Source organism: Nycticebus coucang, chromosome 5 (assembly GCF_027406575.1).
Source record: "Nycticebus coucang isolate mNycCou1 chromosome 5, mNycCou1.pri, whole genome shotgun sequence".
NCBI classification, from domain to species: Eukaryota; Metazoa; Chordata; class Mammalia; order Primates; family Lorisidae; genus Nycticebus; species Nycticebus coucang.
Window position 1 is genome coordinate 85,535,529 of NC_069784.1, and position 24,503 is coordinate 85,560,031.

Here is a 24,503-nt window from a genome sequence, read left to right on the forward strand (position 1 = left end):
CCCAATTGTTCGGAATCTGCCCTTGCGTTTAGGATAGGGGAATAATTTGCATTCCCCCCTCCCCCGAGTTAGCTACACCTCTCCCCCGTTTGCTATCAAATCCAGGAAAAGTGAAACGCGATTTTGGTCAAGCGTGCAAGGTATGAGATCGTGCAAACCTTTTGGTGTCTGATCAAATCTGTGGGCATCCGCTTATCGAAGTTCCGTAAGCACCAATATCTCCGCTGGTATTTCCACGGCAGGGTAACCTTTGCCATCTACGGTCAGCATCTTATCTCAGGTGTTACCTGGTGTCTAGTTCTACCCAGAAACCGGACACCAGGGCCTGCCCAGAGCCCAGCGGGCAGACACGCAGGTCGAGTGACCCCCTGCTGCCAGGCGCCCTGCCCAAGTCAGCAAGGCCACTCTCCCGCGCTACTTGGAGCATCTGGGGCTATGAGCTAGTGCCTCTCCTCCTCCCACTCACTCCCCCCATCCCGCACCCTGCCAGCGCCGTGCTTTGTTGTAGTTGAGGCTCTCGGGAGGCAGGAGAAGCCTAGCGGGAGCCGGCGGAGTCCCGGCCCTCTGCCCGCGCTCCGACACCCACGCCCGCAGCCCCCGCGGAGCCCGGCCGCGCAGGCGCGCGAGCGCACACACGCGCGCTCACACACGCACACACACAAGCACACCCGGGCACGCCGCCCCAGCCCTCCCCCTGGGCGGGGACCCGCCCGCCGTCAGCTTAGGTTGAGGCTCCCTGCGTGTGTCTATAACTTTGTGCTGCTGCCGCGGCCGCCCTGCTCGTGGAAAGGAGGAGGAGGAATGTGGAAGGCGGCGGTGGGCAAGCTGACAGGCGGTTACTCGGGCGGGCCGCGGCGGCGGCCCGAGCGCCTCTCCTTCGCCGAGGTTGCGCGCCCCCTCCTCGCCGTGTCCCGGGCCCGCGCGGGATTGTGCGTCGTCCCGCCTAGTCCCTGAAGGGAAGGAACCGAGGTATGCGCCGGAGCTGTGCAGCGGGCGGCCGCCTTCCCGGTGACTCCGGATCTGCTTCCGAGCTGGGCCAGGCGCTTCCCTTTTCCTTCCCCGTGACTCGGTGTGCGCGCCCCCCTTCTCTCCAGCTAGTGTTTTTAAAGGACTTGAGGGAAGGGGGGAAACTGTCAAGATGGCAGCAGCGGGAGCAAGGAGGTGATGAACGGGCAGGTCCGGGTTTTCTCGCAGCCCGGGAGACTTGGCGCTTCCCGACCTGTTGGAAGATTTATGTTCCGACTTGCTCCCTCCACCCCACCCCCACCACCCGCCCTTCCCGACTGGGAAGGGGGCGGAGGGTACAACGTCCGCGAGAATATAAACCACACAAAACCCTGAAGTGGCCGTTCCTGCTGGGGTCGACCCTTTGAGAATACCCGCTGGGCTGCTTGTCCCCCTACTTTCCGTCTTTTCTGTTTTTTTGGAAGTGATAAGGGCCCATCTGTGCCCAACCCCACGTTCTCCCTCTGGGCTCGCGGGCGAAGAAGGGAACTGCCCGCGCTGTCCCCGGGCTCTGGGCACTTGGCTGGGTGGGGGGTGGGGATGGGGGTATAGTAAGGAGGTGGCGGAGAAGGCCGGGCCAGAGAAGGGGAGAAGAGCCGAAGACGCCACAGACTTTGGCGGCGGCACCGCGGGAAGCACTAGAGCGGGCTGGAGCGAAACATAAACAAACGCACGCACGCCCGGGCACTAGCTCCGACCGCAGCTCTGCTGCGCCAGCTCCGGCCGCTGCCCGCTTTAAAGGCGCGGCCCGCCCCTCCCCCTTCTTCCCCGCCCAGCACCTAGCCCAGGAGGGACCTGCAGCTCTGGCGGGGGGAGGGGCTGCCCCGTGCGAGGCCGTAGATTCGCTCTCATCTCCCCCGCGGCCTGGCCCGGGGGCGGTGTCTGCTGCGCTAGGTTCGCTGGACGCAAGTCGCCAGGTCTGCCTGTGCTGGGAGGCGGGCGCGGTGCGGCTGGGAAGCGGCAGCGGCGGAGGGCGAGGATTCGCTGAGGACTGGGCTCCGGCCCGGGATAACCAACTCTCGTTCTCTTTCCTCTCGTGCTTCCCCAGGCGGCGGCGGCGCCCACGTCCCTCCCCCGCCGCACCCCGCCCCGGCGCAAGAGGAGAGCGCGAGAGCCGGAGCCGCGGGAGGGCGGAGAAGATGGCAGAGGCACCAGCCTCCCCGGCCCCGCTCTCTCCGCTCGAAGTGGAGCTGGACCCGGAGTTCGAGCCCCAGAGCCGGCCGCGCTCCTGTACGTGGCCCCTGCAGAGGCCGGAGCTCCAGGCGAGCCCCGCCAAGCCCTCGGGGGAGACGGCCGCCGACTCTATGATCCCCGAGGAGGACGACGACGAAGACGATGAGGACGGCGGTGGCCGGGCCGGCTCGGCCATGGGCATAGGCGGCGGCGGGAGCGGCGCGCTGTGCTCCGGGCTGCTCCTGGAGGACTCGGCCCGGCTGCTGGTTCCCGGAGGGCAGGACCCCGGGTCCGGGCCAGCTCCCTCGGCGGGCGCGCTGAGCGGGGGAACTCAGACGCCGCTGCAGCCTCAGCAGCCGCTGCCACCGCCGCAGCCGGGGGCGGCTGGGGGCTCTGGACAGCCGAGGAAATGCTCGTCGCGTAGGAACGCCTGGGGGAACCTGTCCTACGCCGACCTGATCACCCGCGCCATCGAGAGCTCCCCGGACAAACGGCTCACTTTGTCCCAGATCTACGAGTGGATGGTGCGCTGCGTGCCCTACTTCAAGGATAAGGGCGACAGCAACAGCTCTGCCGGCTGGAAGGTGCGTACCCACCCCAGGCTGGCTGCTGGACCCGCAGGGCCTCCTGCGCTACGTGAGATGCGCTTTGGATTTGTCCTAGCGCTCCTGCGGGCGCCAGGGAGAGCGTTTGGCAGGGGGGACCTCAGCTGTGAGGGGGGTTCTCTTTGACTCCTGAAGCAGGGGCACCTGGGGACGGGTGCGGGGAAAAGAGGCTCCCGCGGAAGCTCAGACATAGGCAGGTGAGGAGAGAGGTCGAGGGAGGCTGGCGAGGGAAGGGCAGACAGACGGGAATGAATGTGCCGGATTCTCCGACAGCGCCGGGGAGGTGGGTCCGCGGCCAACTTTGGAACGAAGTTCACCCTAGTGGGGGTCCGATGAAGGTTCTGTGGATGGAGTGAAGGAGTGCAAGGGTGTATTTGGGACTCGTACCCAGTGGAAGGATTGGCTGTCTGGTTTCTAGTCGGTTGCAGGAACATGATGCGTTGTCACTAGCTGAATGAGAACCCTTGGGTCCAGGTTTTGGCTGTGGGTGTGAACTCCCACAGGCACATCGACCGGATTCGAAAAAGCAATGGTTGCAAAACCTTTTCCTGGCTCTTTTCCCTTGTCTGTATTGACACCTTTGCTCTCCAGAGATTTCAACCTGCCCTCAAGTAGCTTCTGAAATGTTCTGGGACCGCTAACGAGCCAGCCTGGCCACCTCAACACCGACTGGCTGTACCTGCTGCTCCCGCCGAGGCCTAGACTTTGGCATGGTTCGAGGCGGGGGAGACTCGGGGCCTGCTCTCGGCTTACGACATTAGGAGGGAGGTTTGGTGGCTGGGCCGGGCCATAATGGCATCTACCTGTAAGAGGACCTGAAGAGAGTCTACGTTTCCTTTTCGGCCTCTTGGGGCACCGGACACGTGGTAGAGAGAGGTGTGGAAAGGCCTATGATGTAATGACTTCCTGCAGTTGGGTATCCAAAGAGATTAACTCCTCTGCCCCTGCTGGGCTGCTGATACCCAGCTGCTTTGCCCTTCCTAGGCACCTCCCTGCTCCCTTCCTCCCAGATGGGAATGTGTCTGAAGCAGGCAGAAGAGAGTCCTGCGCAGTTGGGAAATACACGTCGCATGGCAGTTGGAGATAGACTTTGCTTATCTGCTGATCCTAGTTGCAGTTTAGTTGATTTATTATTATTATTATTTTTAATGAAAGAGGGAGTTGCTTTCTCCTTTTTCCTCTGCATTGCCTTTCGAGGAGCCCTCTGTCTTTCTGAGTTCCAGTTGGTGTAAAAGTAAGAACAGTTTAATCTTAGTAGGCAATTGAATACAAAAAAGCTACAGTCTTTAGTGTAGGGAACATTTTAATTTGTTTTTAGAAAAGCGTTGCAAACTGCCTGTTTTTTTTTTATTTAATGGCTTTTATTAGAGAGGCCTTATTTAAAGTACTTTAAAAGCAAAATGTGTGCTTTGATATTCTACATATCTCTTTCATTTCCTTTATGCTGGCTGACCTTATGAATCTTATATTTGGTCTAATTTTGCTTTACAAAGAAGTGACAGTTGTATAATACGAGGTTTCTTTACAGAAACAATGAAAGTTAGCTGGTTTTATGTCAAAGTAAGTGCTAATGTGATACCTTTTATTTTTATTATTATTTTTTTTTATGTGATACCTTTTAAAACTAGGTGTCTAGCAGATGGCAAGAGTTAATCTCAGTATACAGTGTCAGGAAGGTGTGAGTATACAGGACCTGAGAAGGTAGATTTGAGCGTTTGGAATATTTTTCAGATTTCTCACACTGAAAATTTGGTCCTGAATGTCTGAATTTGGGAATGTGTTAGATAACATTTAACTTAGTTAAAAAACGTTAACATACAAAAGACTTTCACCTTTCCTGTGATTTTTAAGATTACAAAACCGATTAATTACACAAATAATATTTCTTGCCATTATGTTTATGGTTAAAAATAACCACAGCGTAATACACTTGAATTTTTTTAATATTTACATAAGAAAGTGGTAGCACCAGAAGCAGCCATGAATTTAGATTGGGCTCGTTGTGTTGCCATATAGTTTGCAGGTCTTGCAAGAGATTTTTGGGTTTAGTCATAAACGTTGTGGTTTTAGGTCAAAACTGTTTATGTCTCACAGTTTCTTTTATCCTTCCCTTCATCTCTCTTCAACCAAAATCTTAAGAAATATTGTGACTTGAAGTTCTCAGGGTTTAATATTTTTAATACAGGGCTCACGTTTTATGATTATTTTTACTTTATTCATTTATTTTTTTTTTTAACCAATTCCATTTCTGAATGTCATGTGGCAACTAATCCTGGAAGACTAAAGGGTTATAATTTTAGTTAGAGTTTTTGTAAGATGACCTTCATTAAAAGATGCAGCCATGCAGGAACTTTCAAATCTTTCATAATGGAGAAGGCCCTTTGAAACTGGGGCTGGTTTCGTATTCTTATTATGACTAAAAGCCAGCCTTTTTTTGTGCTTGTGGTTTAGTGGGGGTGGAAGAAGAGGGCAGAGGGAGAGGTCAGGAGCTAATTGTGACCCATTTCCATGCATCCAAGTTGAGGAGTTGATTCTGGTTGTGATTAGTCATTTTGGAAGCATGCATGTGCATTTAAACCACACTACTTTTATTCTGAGTTATGCATGAGGATTTTCAACTTCTAAAAATGTCTAGAATTCAGGTTAACTTCTAGTCATGTGTGCACAAAAGGAACGGCTGGCATAGTCTAGGCCTTACTTCTTTTGTGGCTATTTGGGCCATTGCATTATGGGAGCCTGTAACCAGAATTATCACCCTGACATCACTTGAGTGAAAGATTTAGAAAAGAGGTCTTGGAGATCAGAATCTGGAATAGTGGTTCTCAGCCCTGGTTGCATATTAGAATTACCTGAGAGCTTTTCAATAAACAAATAACTTAAGAGAATCTGATTGGACTGGGGTGATATATGGCTTAGCCTTTTTTTGTTTGTTTGTTTCTTAAGTGATTCTAATGCATACCCAGGGTGAAATTTGCTTATCTAGTTCACCCCCCCTTATTTTACTGGTGAAGAACCTGATTCTTCAGGAAATTAATGACTTTTCTAAAATCATACAGCCAGCTATTAGAGAGGTAATTAGTAGTCACAGTTCTAAAGGTCTTTGTTTTCTATATTCTTTTTCTCTATTGTTTAAATTGATCTTTTTTTTTTTTAAAGGTCATTTACTAAGTACTGAGTCTTATGTAAGTAGAAGTTGCTTTCCTGAAAAGCATGTTTTCCTCTTAAACTACAAACATTTTGGCTATTATTCCAGCATCAGAAGGATAGGTGGAGGCTGGTGGAGGCCAGATGAGTACATCATGTTTGTATAGCTGTCCTATCATTATGGGGGCTTTGGAACTATGAAGTGATAAATGAGGCGAGAAAGCATTTTAACAAAAGAAGGAAGCCCTTGTTAACTTACATTTGTCAGATGCGGTTCTGTGCCAGGGAGAAGGATGATGGCTATCTCACAGGTTCTCTTACCTCAGGCATTAAAGTAGAAATGAATAATCAGATATGGTTAAGAGGGGAAAAGGTTACATTTCCTTTAATTCAGATTAATTTCACTTGTGCTCTACCCATAAACGAACTAGTGAGTTTTCTCAGTTCCACTTGTTTTGGGGAGACTGCTAAGGACATCAAGGTTTATCAGGTAAGGCCTATTTATCACTTACTCCTCCATATACACCCACACACTTGGATTTTCCTTGGGTCAAGGCATGATCACGTAGGCAGCCTTGACTTTCTGTGGTGGTGGTCTCCACAATTTCACAAATGTGGGATACTGTGTTAAGACTTCTGCATCTGGGTGGGCTGAGTGGGACAGAGTCAGAGCTCCTGGGACCCCTGGTGAGTACGTGTCACCAGGAGTTCCAGGCATAGAAAGGGTGGGCCTGGCTGGGGACAGAGCAGGTCCAGCAGGAAAAAAAAAAAAAAAAGACTTCTGCATTTGCTGCAGAGGATAGTTCTTCAAGAATCCGAGTCTTTTTGCATGTAAAAATGTGTACTATTACAGCTTTTTGCCAAGGTAAACAGATGAGGGCTGACCTGCCACATAATGCTTATTTATGTTTTCATTGTTCCTGTTCTTCAAATTAATATATCCAGCTCCTTTTCAACATATTGTATGAAGAAAATGTTATTTTAAGTGCAACTTTGTTTAAAAGTTTTTTAATTTCACTCCATACTAATATGAAATCAATACATAAACAATTACAGGTTCCTAAGAACAATAAACACTATTAATGGTACAGTTTGGGGATAGAGGAAAGTGGGAGGGGGAGGACAAATGGTAGGAGGAGGGGGTCAGGAGGTGGGATCTCACCTAATGTGCACTTGGTGAGGGTGGATAACATGCCCCCTGGGTGGGAGGCTCTTCTACAAATGGAACTTTACCCTGAAAGTGAGAACAATGTAACCTAAATATTGTACCCTCATACTAATTTGAGTAAAGTTAAAAAAAAAAAAGAAAAAAAAAAAGGCTTTTTAATTTTACAATAACTAAGTCATAATTCTATGTTGGATCATAATTTTGATCTCAGTCATTTTTTGGAGTAACTCACCAGAAAAGCTGGTTATGGGGTGGTGTGTGAAGAATCTGTCTGCCTAGCCCATGTTGCCAAAATGCAATTTTGTAATTTCCTTTGGCAGTACCCTCTTCATCAGTGATTCTCAGCTAACATACTTCCTCTTTCTACAGCAGCAGTACACTAGGGGGACTGTTTTTCCTCTTTTTCAAAGCTGTGTCACTGACCTATATAAAGTGACGAAATTGGTCCTTTTAGGCTTTGTTCTATGAGCCCCATGTAGTAGAGAGACTCCAAAGAAGCTAAGTGTGTGTTTTGATATTTATCTCCTTTTGAGCAAATGGCAGACTTACTTTTAGGAGAGTTTAGGTGGGTTTATTTTAAGAAAATGACACCATAGAACAATGGTTCTCAACCTTCCTCATGCCGCAACCCTTTAACCCTTCCTCATGTTGTGGTGACCCCCAACCATAAAGTAACAGTGAAAATAATTTTATGGTTGGGGGTCCCCACAGCATGAGGAACTGTATAAAGGGTCTCAGCATTAGGAAGGTTGAGAACATAAAAGAACATCTTATAGTTAAACTTTTTAGTACTCTGCTTGTGTTCTTACTTGAAACCTGCAAGATGTTTTTTATTTGGAAAATAAATGAAGAGGCCTTGTCCCACAAAGAAGTCTTTTACTTGGTCTGGCAGAAGTTTAGCAGATATTGTTCTTCCAAAGATCTTGATGAAAAAGCAAAGATAAGACTTGAAGTCTGTGCATTCTGGTGAGATACCCCCATTTACCTGTATTGGGAGGGCATATGGAATATTTTAAGTAGTTGTCTATTTTAAATTGCACATGAACTTTTTATGGGCAACCTGTATTTTGGTGTGGTATGTAGTACCTACCCACTTACCTTGCCTGTGGGCAACAGACTTGATCCTGTTCTTGACTCCTCATTTCTCTCATTTTCCTGCATTACAAATTGAGGGATCCTGAAGAGCCATTTTGCGGTTTTGCTGCTATTGAATGAGCTGAGGACCAAAAATACAAAGGTGAGCTAGTATCACTGGATGCTACCGCTGGAATACAGTAAGTGAATAAAAGATAGGAAGGAGAAAACCCTTTTTATCCATTCGCACCACATCCCATTTCATTCGGTCAACAAACATTTATCAGTGGTATATCATGTATAGAGCATTCCACCGGGCTCCAGGGTGTAGTAGTAGCACCAGGCTGATAAGGTTCCAGTTCACAGGAATTCACATTCTAATGGGAGAGACAGAAAATAAACTTGCAAAACTGTGCTTCGTGAACTTGTCGTTGCTGCCCATTCCCTTTGCTTACATGGAGCCTTGATACAGCTGAGTCGTCTATACTGCTTGTTGCCTAAAACTCAGAACTAAAAGAGATCTTAAAGATCATCTAACTATTTCATTTTACAGCAGCAGAAAGGCCAATGGTGTGTGAGTACCTGGCTCGGGGTCCCACAGCTAGCAGGGGTGGGGTTAAAAGTGTCCACGTGAGCCCAGGGGACTACTGTTCTGTCCTGGCTGCTGCGGACCATTGTGGTTTCCCCTCAAGCTTTTCATCTGTTCTCTGCCGCCTCTCCCCTCTTTAAGGCTGGCTCACCCTAGAATAGCGATGGTTCTCGTTTTGCATTCTCCCGTCAGTGCTTTCAGCTCACTTTGCTGAAAAAGCCTTTTTTCTCAACCCCACTTACCTTGGCTGTGGGGAACAGACTTGATCCTGTTCTTAACTCCTGTTATTGTTACTGACTAGGGAGCAGACCCTGCTCTGCCTGTCTCATGCCACGTGTTTCTTTTGTCTCTTTCTTGTGACTCTTGTATATTCTCAAGAACAGTGGAAGAGCCTTGAAAGTAGGGCCTGTGTTTGCCAGACACATATGCATTGCTCATCCTTTGGAGCCTTGTTTTGGGACTGTGGTACTAAAATGGGTTGATGTGACTCAGGAGTGAGCTGATGCCACGTGGGGAGTCCTTGGATACTTGCAGGCAGCTCTGACAGTGGCCTTGGTCTTAGACTTATTAGTGTTGATATTGATAGGAGATGCTGTAAATGTGAAAATGGTGCTCTGATATCACTGAGGTTTCTTTCAGTGTCTTGTTTCCTAAGGTAGAAGTCCCCCCAAACTGCCCAAGTGCCAGGGACTCCCCACCACAGAAACTGAGGGAAGCCTGATCTTGGGATGACTTTTTATTAAGAGAACGAGGAAAGCAGGTCTTCCTTCTCTGTGTATACTCTGCTGCACTGTCTGGAAGGTCACCATGGAATTAGTTAGCCTAAAGCTTACCCTGCCCACTTCTTAACAGGAGAAACGCTGTTACATAAAACTAAGTTGTTTGTAATGTTCTGCGTGTTGGGACATAAGTTCTAGAAGTATGTAAAGTTTTATATCCATGGACTGTGAAATAGAAGTTACATGTGAAGGAAGAGCAGATAGCACACAGTCTTTGAGATGAACCATTTCAGGACCAGTCTGCAATTCTTCCTAGTTAGAGTTTTCAGAATAGGTGATTACGCTAGTGATTATCATGAGGACCCCAGTTCTGTTTATGTCACTGCGACGTAGACTCAGTATCTTATTTTATTCTTAACCATACACCTTACATTTCACAGTACCTAAATTTCCCCAAAAGGAAAAAGAACTACGATAGTGGGCATCCGTAGAGTGCTGCGATGTGTTGCTTTCTTGGTAAAATACATTGGTATGATTGCAGTATCTAGTGTTAACTTTTTGCCCCTGATGTTCTGAGTTTTTTTTTGTTTGTTTTGAGACAGAGTCTCACTATGTTGCCCTCAGTAGAGTGCAGTGACATCCCAGCTCACAGCAACCTCAAACGCTTGGGCTTAAGTGATTCTCTTGCCTCCCAAGTAGCTGGGTCTACCGGGTCCCACCACAACGCCCGGCTATTTTTTGGTTTTAGTTGTCATCATTGTTTGGCAGGCCCAGGCTGGGTTTGAACACGCCAGCTCTGGTGTATGTGTCTGGCACCCTAGCTGCTGAGCTGCAGGTGCCGAGCCTGTTCTGAGGTTTTAATCTTGACACGTGCGCTCTGCAGTACCTCAGTAGCAGTTACAGAATAACATTACAAAGTGATGCAGACTCACTTCTCTGATGGGCTGTGGTCTTTCTAGTAATTCTGCTACTCTTGGGTCATTGCCTATGGTGAAGAAGCCAGGCTATCATCACCGTCTGGGTGTCCGCATGCATCCTAGTCCTGCGGAGGACGGAGCACAGAGAGAGGAAAGCATGTAGTATGTATTTGTAGGGGACAGGGCCAAAGCAGAAAGTGACCTCTCCCTTGAATAACTAAATGATATGCATTACCTTCCTTCTGGGGTGACCTGTGGTAAACCAAACAGAACTGTGTTGAATAGTTTTCAATATGTGTTTTGAGATTTTTATTAATTTTTTGAGGACCTTTTTGTGTGAAGGAGAGTAGAGAATCCACTTCAGATTTTTTGGGTTTTAGATGTGTAGTGAAATTAATAATGTAACTCCTGAAGCCATGGAGAATTTACTTTAAATTCAGAGCCAGCAGAGGGAGTACACAAGTCTTTAAGCTGATCTCAGTTTTTTTTTTTTTTTCCTCACAGCTAAAATAATTCCTTCATTAAAAAAACAAACAAACTCTGATATATAATGTTTCCACATAGTCTTATTTTTATCATTAGAAAAGGATAATTTGGAAAGGGAGGGTGGAGGTTAAAAACCTAAAGTAAATTTAAGGAAACCTTGGTCTTTTAAGATCCATGGTTCAGCTCCCATGCCTGAGAAGTTGAATGAGAAGTGTTCTCCTCTCAGTTTTTTGCTGCTTGTCTCCTGATTACACCTGTGGTATATGCAGTATGTCCGTCTGCACCGCATACCTACCTCATACAGAGCATGTCTGGTGTCTGGGTCGATAGAATGTCCTATGTTTCAGTGTTATGTTGATTGGGACTTTTGATATTTTCCAAGGCTTCACAGTTTCCCATGGGTGAGGGCAAGGTAGGAACAACATTATTTCCAATTCAAATTCAGTAATTGTGCATCTACTGGAGACTGTAACTTTGAACCTATTTATAATTCTGTAATACCATAATTTTTCCTCTCCTTTCACTTTGCCCCACATTTTGGTGGTGGGGGTGTTTTATTTATTTATTTTTTTTTTTGTAGAGACAGAGTCTCACTTTATGGCCCTCGGTAGAGTGCCGTGGCCTCACACAGCTCACAGCAACCTCCAACTCCTGGGCTGAAGCGATTCTCTTGCCTCAGCCTCCCGAGTAGCTGGGACTACAGGCGCCTGCCACAACGCCTGGCTATTTTTTGGTTGCAGTTTGGCCGGGGCCGGGTTTGAACCCGCCACCCTCGGTATGTGGGGCCGGCGCCTTACCGACTGAGCCACAGGCGCCGCCCGGGGGGTGTTTTATTTCAATCTGGCAGTTTTAGTGGGTTGGATAGTGTCCCCTACAATTTATGTCTTCTTCAAAGTTCAGATTGGTGACTTTATTTGGAAATAGGATCTTTCTTGAAATAATCAGCTAAATTAAGATGAGGCCATACTGGATTAGGATGGTGAGGGCCAGTCCAGGAACTGGTGTCCGTGTGTGAAGAGGAGAGGACACAGAGACTCAGAGAAGGCCATGTGGAGATGGAAGCAAAAGTTGGAGTGATGTAGTTGAAAGCTGGGAAGTACCAAGGATGACCAGGAGCCACCAGTGTCTACAAGAGGCAGGATCCTCCCTTAGAGCCTTCAGAGGTAGGGTGGCTCTGCCAAAACCTTGTTGGACTTCTGGTCTCCAGAACAACTGTGAGAGGATAGATTTCTATTGTTCTGAGTCCTTAAATTTGGGGTACTGTGTTATGGAAGTCCTGGGAAACTAACATTGGAGCCTAACAGAGGAGCAGGGTTGCGAATAGAGATAACAAATAGAAAGGCTTTGTTGACATTTTGATTTGAATCTAAATTATCACTCACAAGCTGCTTTCTGGTAATCTCATTTTTTCTTTTTTTATGCTGCTATGAGGGACACCAGGGAAGCATGAATTGCCCCTTGATTTCTCAGTGAGAATGACTGGAATTTGTCCCCCTCTTCTGTTTTGAATAGGTGTGCCCTCCCTCTTCTCCCATCCCCTCCATCCCCAGTTGAATTTCTGCCACCTCATTTTGTGAAGCTGGTAGTGTCCAGCATGCACTTGAGGTTGACACTAAGACTGTGAGGTCTGGCTGAGGGCGTTGGTCTACAAGAGTCAGTCTTTGAGGGGAGAGAGGAGCCAAGGACCCTTAGTGGAAGAACAGTGTGGAGGAATCCTCCCTTCCCCATCATGGAGCTCCAGCTTCCTTGCCATCCCTGGGGGCAGTCAGGCAAGTCCAGGCTCTGCGGAGTCCCCTCAGCTTGTCCTATGCTTGGTTCAGACCTTTCAGTCTCAGACACCTGCTGCTGCAGGCTCAGGTCCTGTCTGTTTACGTTTATATCCAAAAAACAGCTGTTGACACACAGATCATACAGTGGTTGTCCTCTTAGAAGTAGCAGTAGATATTTTCTAGGTACTTCATAGGTGTTTAGCTTGAAATGTTTACACATATTTGAGTCAGAATTGCATCTCTGTTTATTCTCATATTTTAAAAAATATTTTGGAGTGGGAGGGAGTGGGAAGTCAGGATTATATTAGAGATATGTTTGGCTTTTACAACAAAAAGAAGAGTCTACACAAGACATTCCAGGCCTACTTATAATAATAATGACAATCATAGATATGATTGATTGAGCTCTTATGTGCCAAATACCAGGCTTTTTATACCTAGTTTTGATTTTATAAGATAGACATTTACATGTAAACTCCAGTTTAAAAACAAGGAAATGATTCAAAGAGGATAAAGTAACTTGCTTGGACCCAGGTCCCTCTGGGTCACTTTTTTTCTGTTAGGCGTTACTGCTTCCTAGAGCATGGATGGGCTTTGGGTAAGGTACAGCAATGAATTAAATAGCTGCCATTTAAAAGGTTTCTACTGTATGCCACGTTCTGTACATATGTTGCCACTAAATCTCACATTAATCCTTCAGAGTATGTCTTGAATGCTTATCTTCAGAGTTGTACTGACTCAGAGTTACTGACACCTCTGTTGTATGTTGGTGCAAAGTATGTACTCAGACCCGGGATTTGGCTCTTTCCTTTGATTTTTGCTTGAACTAATAACTTTTAGGATTGGTGAGTACCTAAGTCTTTACTGGGAGAGTAAGGAGTGGCTTGAGTATTCTGTCAGAAACCTGTAAAGGTTTGGGAATCCTTTACTTGTGTGACCATGGCATTCTGTGGGTCAGATACAAAGTGGTGCTTGTAATTGGCCCCAGAAATGCAGTACCTTCAGGTAAAATGTGGCTAGCAGAATATTTATTATCCCATGTTGTTCTATGCGTATTGGAAAAAAATTCAGAACTCTCAGTTTCATAGTAAAGATAGGTAAGTAGTGTCTGGATAACGTCCAGAGGATAGACTGAAACCCTCTGATAACGGGAGCAGGGAGGACCATCCAGAGGATAGACTGAAACCCTCTGATAACGTGAGCAGGGAGGACCGTACTGCCAGATAACCAAGTACAGCCAGTGCGTGGGGGAGGGTGGTGCAGCCTAAGGCAGTTGCAGTAGAAGGTGGTAGTGCCTGGTGTGGACTTTGAAAAGAGCAACTCTAGGTGTAAACCTGAAGTTGAAGGAGGGCATAAAATTGTATACACTTGAGCTTGGTAGATGTCTCTTTGAAAACTGATACTCGATGAAAAAGATCAAGGGGATAATTAAGTCATTAATTCAGGTCATTCAAATCTTGAAACTTCTTTTTTCCTGAAGTGTCCTAATAGATTTTTAAAATGATATTTCTTTTCATCATCAGTTATCTTTGTAATTGCCTTGGTCTCATATTTCATACTAAGCTTGGGCTGAGTAATGTTTAAAGCTCACCTACTTCCTTTAAAAAAATTTTTTTTTTCTTGAGGAGAGGGAGGAGTCAAGGACCCTTAGTGGCTTAGTGTAAAAACTTGATGTAGTTTAATTTTCTTCTCATACTGTAATGGTTTCATAAACTAAAACACTTTACCTAGATCTCTCCATTTGAACTTGTCCTATTGGTAAAACCCTAAAAATGAATTCTGCCTATTGGTAAAACCCTAAAAATGAATTCTGCCTAATTTAAAACTTATCTTATTGTGGCAGTAGGTCTTTCACAGTTCTGTCCTTGAGAGTACAAGAAACATCTAGTACATCTAGTTGTTCTGGGGCTTCCCAGCAAAATTCATTTCCAAATCCAGGACTTGTTAATCTCATGCTTCATAATTTTACATCTTAGTCTGAATTGGGTAAATTTTTTTTTTTTGCAGTGAAGTGTTCAGTTGGTAGGATGAGAAAGGGCGTTACCTTTGTTTATTTTTTAGTACAGTCCCATTAAGAGCACTAATTTGCCATGTATGAATAAACCTGTCATGCAAATAAAGTGACCCACAGACTAGTAAAATTTTAAGCAAGATGGTTTTTTTAAGTAAAAAAGTTCTAAACCCAAGTGTTCTAAATTTCTTTTAAAAAATCAGATCACTTTTGTCATTTATATAACCCTGAGGAGCCTGCAATTGACTTATGAATATGTTGTGGGTTTGATTATTTTAAAGTTATCTTCAAGCTGATAGCAGTGTGAGTTTGCTTGCTTTAGAACACTTGGGCTTTTAAGCTCCTGATAGATAACTTCCTAGGTGAACTAGTATACTGTTTCTTAAAATTAGTGGCCTAGATCAGGACTTCTATCTCTAAGCCTGTCCAATAAAGATAAGTTTACAGTCTCCTGTTTGAATAAGTGCGTGTCCTTTGCTGAACTGAATTCTCTAAATCAGTCCTATTTAGTCTCCTCCCTTTCCAAGAAAGATCCTTATTTCAGACTTGAAGGCTAGGTGATTTGGGCCATATTTTAGGCTTTATCACACCTAGCTTGCATGTCAGTTGCTAAGGAAATTCGTTGCTTTACTGTAGACATCATTTAGTAGATATTCCTTGGGAAGAGTGGAGGGGCTTACCCTGATAGTCTCATAGCATCAGGGAATGCTTTGCATTAATTCCTGGGCAGCCAGTACTGAGTAAGTGAAGTGCCACATGTTAAATTAGGAAAGGGAACTTGTGGCGCGACAAGTGTCTTCTAAATTGGCTTTAAAATAATTACTTTCCGTGTGTGACACACCTTTTAGGGGCAAGACACAACTATAAGAGGGACTTTACCTAAAAAATACAATCAGTGCAACCTGGTTTCTTGTACTCTCAATGAATCCCCAACAATAAAAAAAAAATAATAAGTATAGCCAGGCATTGTGGCGGGCGCCTATAGTCCCAGCTATTTGAGAGGCGGAGGCAAGAGAATCGCTTGAACCCAAGAATTTGAGGTTGCTGTGAGCTGTGACACCATGGCACTCTCCCAAGGGCAACATAGTGAGACTCTGTCTCAGTAAAAAAAATAAAATAATTACTTACCAAATAAATGTTTTTATCAAAAATTACAATTTACTGTTTTTAGGGTGCAGTGGTGTGATCATAGTTCACTGCAGCCTCTAATTCCTGGGCTCAAACAATTTTCCCATCTCAGCCTCCCAACTAGCTAGGATTACAGGTGTGTGCCACCACACCCAGTTAATTAAAAATTTTTTTTGTAGAGACAGGTTCTGGCCATGTAGCCCAGATTGGTCTTGAATTCCTGGCTTCAAGGAATCCTCCCATACTAGTCTCTCAAAGTGCTGGGATTACATGGAAGTATGCGTCTCCATGCCTGGCCCAATTCACATTTTTAAGATGTACTTTTCTCTGCATCTGAGTTTTCTAAATAAACTAATTAAAAGTGATGAATTCTGTTTTAACTTTTAAAGCATTGGAAATACATGTGGATTCTTATCTCTGGGCTCCCTGTGGACATGAGCAGAGATCATTTTCACCTGACATCTTCCCTGCCTGCCCTGAGAGTCTCTGCTCTTTCAAACATTGACCACCAATACCACATGCTTCCACTGGTTTGTTTTATGTTCATCATTCTGCTTTAAACAGGATCATAAAGCTTTCAAAAAGTCTTTTTTTCCAGCTTGTTGTCTTGTGTGCATGTGCTAGTCAAGAAGTAAGAGAAGAAAATACCTTGGTTTTATCATCTGCATCACATGATTTTACAACTTCAAAAACCCTGATAGATAACCCTGATAGATAACTTCAGCATGGTTAATGGGAGGATAATTCCAACAACCAAGTGTTCTGAGAGTTACTTTTTAAATCTCTTCCCTCCCCCTAAAAAAAAAATACACGTTAATTTTGCTGAAAGTAGCTTATGACTTCCAAGTTGATTGAAGTCGACTTAGATGGTTTGTGAAAAGTTAAGCTCTTTGCCTCAAGTTCCTTGTTATTGCTCCTACATCAGTGATTTTCAACCTTGGCTGAATTTTAGGAGCACTTTGGGACCTGTTAAAAACACTAGTGTCTAGGGCCTATCCTAAAACAATGAGGTCAGAATTGCTAGTTATGAAGCCTGGATGTCTTATAGATGCTTAAGCTCCCTATAGGGTTATAATGTATATCCAGGGTTGAGATCCATTCTCCCTGGAGAAATTAGATTTGGCTGTGGAACTATCAGCTATTTTAGTACTGACTTTTGGACCTATTTCAATCCCGTCCTCCATAGGACAGGCTCTGTATGTTAAAGGAGCCCTGTAGGGTTGGGGTTGAAGGGTGCAGTTGGCTTCTATGACAAGGACATTGTGTTTTACTTAGCAAACTATGTTTAACTGGAATCTCTTCCTCTCCTTTCTTGGGTATACATGCATTTGGTTTCTTTAAACTTTCCAACTTCCACTTGTTTTTCTAGACTCTATTGGATCCTAATTAACTTATTTTGAAGTTTTCAGAAATTGAAAGAGATGGTGCTGTTTCAAGACATTGAACAAAACTTGAAAACACATAACTTGCCATCCATCCTTTGTGCGATGTAATCTGAGATACTAGTTTACACCATATTCTGATGCTTTAAGCTAGTGGGTTCTCCAAGTGTGGTCCCTTATGCCAGCAGCATCCACAACACATAGAGGCTTTTTGAGGAGTGCAGATTCTTAGGTGTGCCCCAGACATCCTAAATCAGGAACTCTGGACCCAGCAATATGTGTTTTATGTAGTTAATAAGCCCTCCGGGTGATTCTGCTACAAGCTGAGGTTTCAGAACCACTCTTTGGTGTTTTGTTTTTTTGCAGTTTTTGGCCGGGACTGGGTTTGAACCCGCCACCTCTGGCATATGGGGCTGACGCACTACTCCTTTGAGCCACAGGTGCTGCCCTAGAACCACTCTTTTAAAGTCATTTGTTAAGTCTATGGCATTTTTGTGGTAACAGATGAAGAGTTAAAAATCAAACACCTCATGCCATCTTGGCTTCAGAATCCTTACAGGAATGGGAAAAAATGAACAGACCTTCTGTGGCAGTATCTGTTGAAATATAACAAAGCCCCAGCCCCTCGAGAGTTGTAGACTTCCCCAGGCCCTTGTTGCTGTGTAGCTTTCTGTACAAGGCAAGGGTGCCAGCCTTCCGGGATGGCACCAATGGTAGGGGATCCCCGCAGGTGTATAGAGGGGACACGTGTTTAGGTTAAAGTCTGGTTGTTTTATGATCTTACTTGTTTTCGTCTTTTGGGAATGTTCCTAGTTTTAAGAACAGCATCCAACAGGAGAGTAGTCACACTGATTCATCCCTGGATGGATGGGGAACGTGTGGGGGACAGATAAGGTAAAAATGTGCTGGGTGTTATCAATGCAAGCAGGTTGGCATGCTGAAGTGTGGAGTGATGCAGCTGTGGTGACAAAGTCCTGGGCACGGCAGTGTCCTCTCCCTTCACAGGTGACACGTGTTGCTGCTTGTCAACATTGTTAGATTCTGTTGTCCAGTAAGCAGGGCTTCAGGATCAGCCAGTCCCATGACTATAACCAGCCATGTAACCAGTGGCTTTAGGAGTATAAATAGTGTCAAGAACAGTGTGTTGGCCAGGACTGGGAAGTTCATTCCAGGGCCTCTTAGCTGCTGCTTCAGAACATTGCCTGAGATTCATAAACACTCTTACATCTGACACATTTTTAAAAAACCCACCAGGAGGAGTTTGGATTACAAATTATCCTACTGTTAGTAGTATACCTTTTACTACATAAAGCTGTGTCCAAGATTATATGGCCTAAGAGTGCAAAGCTGAGGAGCAGCCGTCCATGTTTTCTTCTCAGGGAAGTGGGTAAGGTGGGCAAGTCACTCTCCTCAGATTCACCAGGAGGCAGGTTTAGTGTTGGGACAACATCAGAAGGCCCACATAGAAGGGAAACCTTCAAGGAGGGCCAGAGTTTAGAGGAAAGTCCTAAATATTGTGCCATTGACACTATAGGTGGCATTCACAGTTGGACTCCAGGACAGTACAAGGGACTTTGAAAGATTCGAAGTCGGCCAGAGACAGCTGGTGGGAACCTGAAATGCTTGGGACAATGGGACACTTTGCAAAGCTGTGTAAACATGTGTCAGTTACACTGCCCAAGTTTTTCAGAATCAGAGGCCTCTGCTTGCATGTTTTGGGGGTAAGGAGAGAAATGTCTCCTGAAAGGATATGGCATCAAGCATTCCTTTTCAGAGAAGTAAAATGTTTTAAGAAACAGGCTCATGAGAAAAGACCTGCCTGGCAACAGGCTAGAAGGGGTTGGCTCCCAGCAGAGCTGACTCCTTGGCTGCTGTGGCCCAGATCTGAAGACGGAAATGAGGGACATCATCTGCTTGATGCCTCTGGAAACTTCCTCTAGGAAGCAATGGAGTGGAGGTCTTTGGTTTTGAGAAGGGGATCCCTGCGTTCTGTCTTTTACATGCTGCTGAATTGCAGAGTTGAAGTTGGAAAGCTTTTAATCCCATGGCCCACCTCCCAAAAGGGGCAAAAATGTTCCATCTGTGTTGTTGTGAATGGGTATGATGTGTGCAGTGTTTATCCATCATTTTCCTGGCCATAACTAAAAGCAACTGTTAATTGAACATTTACTAGCAGTGTACCAGACACTGTGGAGAGCTTTATGCATATTACCGCTTCCTCTTAAACATGAGGAAACTGAGGTGCAGACACTTAAATGACTTGGTGGAGGTCGTACAGTTGCTAAGAGATGCAGAGGTGGTGTATCTGTATCAAGTGTCTCCACCCTGACTAGATAAACCCTAAAGCCAATTTACCCAGGTTTTTAAGGATTTTGATTTTATAATATTGCCTGAGACCTCCCTGGGCTGTTCCTTTCTATCGTATTTCCCATTTTGGGTTTTAAAGAAGAGAAAGGAGGAAGTTTGCATGATCTGTTAGAATTGAGACAGGTGCCTTCTACCTGGCTGGTCATTGTTTCAGAACCTATAGAAAGAACAGACTTGAATGTTAGGTTGTAGACAAGCACTCACACTGAACACAAAAGGCTTTTCAGACTTGTACTCTTGTAAAGTGTGATTATTCTTAGGGATGGGACTCTTTAAACTGCCTATTTTCTCCAGGTTGCAGAGCAGATGTAATATTCCAAGAAGGATGACCTAGGTTGTCTTTAGTAGTTTCAGAAATGCCACGCAAAGATGCTTTTACTCTAAACGGCATCTAAACTTTCCCATGATCACTGCTTTCTTTTTCTCTGTCCCTCTCCCCATCCTCATCCCTTGGTGAGCAGCCACGCTGTGCTTGGAGGCCTATGGGTCATCTCGTGGTCTAGCATTTATTCTTTTCTTTGGATCTGGCTTACACTTTCAGGCCCAGGACACTGCATCATGGTTTAAAAGGTGGTAGCAGCAAGCAAATGTTGAACAGTGGAAGCAGGAGGAAGAGTAGGCCAAGTTGCAGAGAACAGCAGTGATGACTGACTGGCAGATAGGGCCTGAGGAGCCTGGAAGGGCCCAGTAAAAATACCTTGGTGCAGAGGCTTGAGGGGTTGTAGTTGTGTGACTGCGGTGCAATATCGGGGGCAAATGGCTGTGTTCAGGAGAGTTAGGCCGACATGTCATTTTCTTCAGAGAACAGTTGTCAAGCAGCGTATGTGTACTCCTGGTTAAATGGTATCATTAATGAGCACACTTTGTAATTTAAAATGCAAACTAAATGGGCTTTCAGGCTCAGTCATGGAACCATTGGGACACCTTGGGGAGGGCAGTAGACCATTTGCAGTTCTTCTATACTGAAAGGAAAAAGAGGAAAGCAAAGTTATTTTGTCATTCTGGAATAGTTAAAAAAAACCCAAAAACTGTTCTGGTAGTACTTTCCAAAGAGTTCAGAATTATGAATCATTTCTCTGCCAAGGTGGGAAAGGCCTTCTGTCCATAAACTAAATCTCCCAAAGTCCTCAGTTTCTGAAAGAAGAGGGAAGAAATAGGAAACTGTCCGTGCCATCTTCCCCCATTATCACCCTTTCATAAAAAGGACTCTGTGGCTTGCCGCCAAAACTGTGTTATAAAAACACGGTTTTCTGGTGTTTCTCATCTGCATGAAAAATAAAAAATGTCTTGATTTTTTTCTGAGATAAATGGTAAAGATAAAGCTTCCTCAGTATTTTAAAATAATAGACTGCACGCTCTCTAAGAAAAAGCCCTAAAAACAATGGAGGCTATTTTTGGAATATTGTATAAACAGTTTTAACTATCACATTAGGGACAAAATACTTCTCCTGTGCTCTTGACCTCACAAGAAAAAGGAGAAATCAACTCTCTTTTTGGGGTTGACGTAGGCCATTTATTCATTAGCCGCTTAAGCAAGTGCCTACCAGCCAGTTTTAGATAAAATCCAGGGATCATCCTGTTTACCAGATGTGGGAAGCAGGCCCAGCAGGCTGGTGACTGAGTGGAAGTAAAGGTGAGGCCTGGCCCAGGAGGTCCAGGATTCCCAGCCCTAGGTTCCAGTAGAACAGTGGTTCTCAACCTTCCTAATGCTGTAACCCTTTAATGCAGTTCCTCATGTTGTGGTAACCCCCAACCATAAAATTATTTTCCTTGCTACTTTACAACTGTAATTTTGCTATTGTTATGAATCATACCCCCAAAGGGGTCACGACTCACAGGTTGAGAACCGCTGTAGTAGGAGATGGATTTTCATCTGAGTCATCACCTGGTAATCTTTATATCCAGTTGTAAGAACTCAGAAATGTCCCTTTTCTCAGTCATAGACCAATAACTGTTTAAAAAGTGGCTAGACTGTTTTTTTTTTTTTTTAGTCAGAGTCTTGCTCTGTCACCCTGGGTAGAGTGCTGTGGCATCATCATAGCTCACAGCAACCTCAAACTCCTGGGCTCAGGTGATCCTCCTGCTTCAACCTCCTGAGTAGCTGGAACTATAGGTGCCCACCGTAATACCCAGCTAATTTTTTTCAGTACTTTTTTGTAGGGATGATGTCTTACTATGCCTAGGCTGGTCTTGAACTCCTGGCCTCAAAAAATCCCCCTGCCTTGGCCTCCCAAAGTGCTAGGATTACAGTTGTGGGCCACCATGCCCGGCTGGCTGGGCTTTTCAGAATAAAAATTTTGTGTGTAAAACAGGATGTCCTTAAAGAAAATAAATGCGTTATTTGTCAGATAATGTGTTTATTTTATTTCCCTGGCAGTTAGGTTTTGTCAGGAGATGATAAGTGACTCCTTTAGAGGATATTCAGCAGTGGATATTTTAAGGAGACAATTTTTAGGGCAGACATCTAGTATTTTGTCTTGTTTTGTGTATATAGCTATGTATAAGATAGGAAAGCCCAGTCTGACCCAGAAAAAATAGTGCCGGTTCCTGCCCTTAGTCAACACTCAGACCCTTGTTAGGTATGACTGCCTACCATCTGCTGGTTAGAGTTCTCAGTACCTAGACCCCTTCTCGCAGCCCCACTTTCTGTCCCCAACATCCCCCTGTTCACCTCACCTGGACTGTTTTCCTGAGGTATTTTCTAGGCAAAGGCCAAATCTGAGAAGCAAATTAATGCAAAATTGATGATGGAACCCCTGGTTCCGAAACTTATGCTTTATTTTCTAGAAACTAAGGATCAGGGACATAAAGGGGCTTACGTGAAACCTCTCAGAGAGGTCACTCAGTTATGAACTGACTCCGTGGTTACCCCAGTTTTTATAAAGGAAGATTCCCCAACTGTCTCATGAGCGTCTGTAAAGTGCCTGCACCAGGCGGGGCACATTCCTTACCTGTATTATCTAGGGAGGAACGAAGCCTTTTATTGCACTGTGGTGGTCAGTGTGGTGGCATTCTGTGGAAATGAACCTATGGGAGGCTTCTTCAGGTGACCAAAATGCTAACTTCTAAACCTCTACCCCTTGAAGAATGACTGCCTGGTGGCAACCCTGTAACCAGAGTGACGGGGCCTGAGTTTTCTCAGTGGTTGTGACTTTGGGAAAGAATTACATGGCATGTAATGCTTCCAGGAATTAGTGACTGTGTGCCAGAGGGCTGGGTATAGTAAGCAGGATCAATGGCTTTAATTGGCAAGAGTTTGCTGCACGAGAAACGTGCAGTTCCACCAGACTTAGTGCTGGGCAACCCACATTAAATGCTGTCTGGTAGAGTTGGATGCTTTTTATTGTAAATTAAGCCCCCCTAACAGCTTTTTGTACCTGTTAGAGTCTGGGTGATAATACTAAGCATTTCTTTAGAAGTTTGGCAGTCTTTGGAATTTTTTGTCTTTGGCCAAAAGTGCCACTTCTAGTCACTTTTAATGTTACCAGGAGATGCCATTCTCAACATTGATTATTGAAAGGTTTGTGGCAAATAGGATTTCAGTGCTATGGTGAGTTAATCTGTGTTTTAATGTTGAATAAAAACACAGCAAACTATTTTAATATAATTCCTGTGAACAGAGTTTTGCTGGTCACATAGAGGGTTGGCAGGTTCTGGTCCCTCAGCAGTGTGTTGGTAGCAGTGGTGCTACCAACCGGGTTGGGTCCAGGCCTAATTAGAGCCAGGTGAGAGGTGTACGTATCCAAGGTTAACGTGACTCGATCATTTGGGGACAGGGCATGGAGACTTGCTCCCTGGGTCACATCCATGATTATTTACCTACCTGCTTTCATTCAGCTGGGATGGCAGTGCATAAAGATGGTCATGGAATTTCTTCTCACAAGTCTACAGTATAGTGAGGGATAGGGATAGTGCGAACAGAAAATTGTCATATTTCTTGGGAGACTGCACCCACCCACCTGTCTGGAAGGAAGGGAAGTCTTGCTGAGTTGTGTATCGTGGCATGGATCTCGGCCATCACTCATTATTTTCACCACTAATAATAAAATTTCTGACAATGCGGTGTGTTGTTGGAGTTCTTTTCTTTTGTTGCTAAAAGTATTATAGTAATCAAAGAATTCCTTGTAGAACTTTTGCAGTCCTCAAAGAAAAGTGATAAAACCCAGACCATGCTTGATAGACTGCAGGGTACAGGGAGGTGGGAGTTGTCCTTCCTTTAGCTTTGGCTCTGCTATTTGTTTATATAACCATGAAAGAATACTGAGTCTGCTTTTTATGAAGGAGATGACTTGGCTCATCCCTAACATGCAGTGTTGGGTGAATTAATGAGTGGAAGGCACGTAATAATATGTGGCACTTATGTAGTATTTTGATGATTTCACCTAGAATCTTGCCATCTGGAAACTTGCATTTACTAGGATACAGAGCCAATTTTAGATGATACTGAGTCCAATGTGTATTTAAGATGGTTTAGATTTTCATTTGGCTAAAGCCTAGGAGTTTGTAGACTAATAGAATAACAATAAATGATAGCTTTTCCTAAGGAGCTCTGAATAGCCTCCGAAACACTCTAATAGGAGGGAAAAGGCAGGAATCTTACTTTTGTAGGATGAAATGGAAACATGGTCACCTACACAGGGTGGTAAAGCTGGTCCCCTTTGAAATGGGAAGTTCAATTTCCAATCCATGATTTTGTCTCTGGCTTTGCCACCGAGAATCACTGTCTCCAGAATCTTCAAACCAGGAAGATCTTTACCATCTTAATTTCCCAGCACCTGAGGAGCAGATTTCCCACCTGGAGTTTAGATTCTGCTGAAGGTACTATCTCAGAGCTGGTCAGGGCTCACAGCTGGTTGGCCTAGGGACCAGGTGCATCCTGTTGAGTTTGGCACCCAGGAGGTGGTGAGACCTGGCTCTTCACTTCCCAGCAGGGCCCTCTGCTACCTGTGAGCACTTCGGACAAGGA

The 24,503-nt window shown here is 45.1% G+C and overlaps 1 protein-coding gene across 1 annotated transcript in view; it reads left to right on the forward strand.

The window, feature by feature from the left end:
• The first annotated feature begins 837 nt into the window (after positions 1-837).
• The window catches only part of FOXO3 (forkhead box O3), a 116,031-nt gene continuing 92,365 nt past the window's right edge, over positions 838-24,503 (forward strand). Inside the window, exons 1-2 of the mRNA XM_053590552.1 lie at positions 838-969; positions 2,054-2,762. Coding sequence (XP_053446527.1) covers positions 2,145-2,762 — 618 coding nt within the window. The 5' untranslated portion in view covers positions 838-969; positions 2,054-2,144. The remainder of the gene's footprint in view (positions 970-2,053; positions 2,763-24,503) is intronic.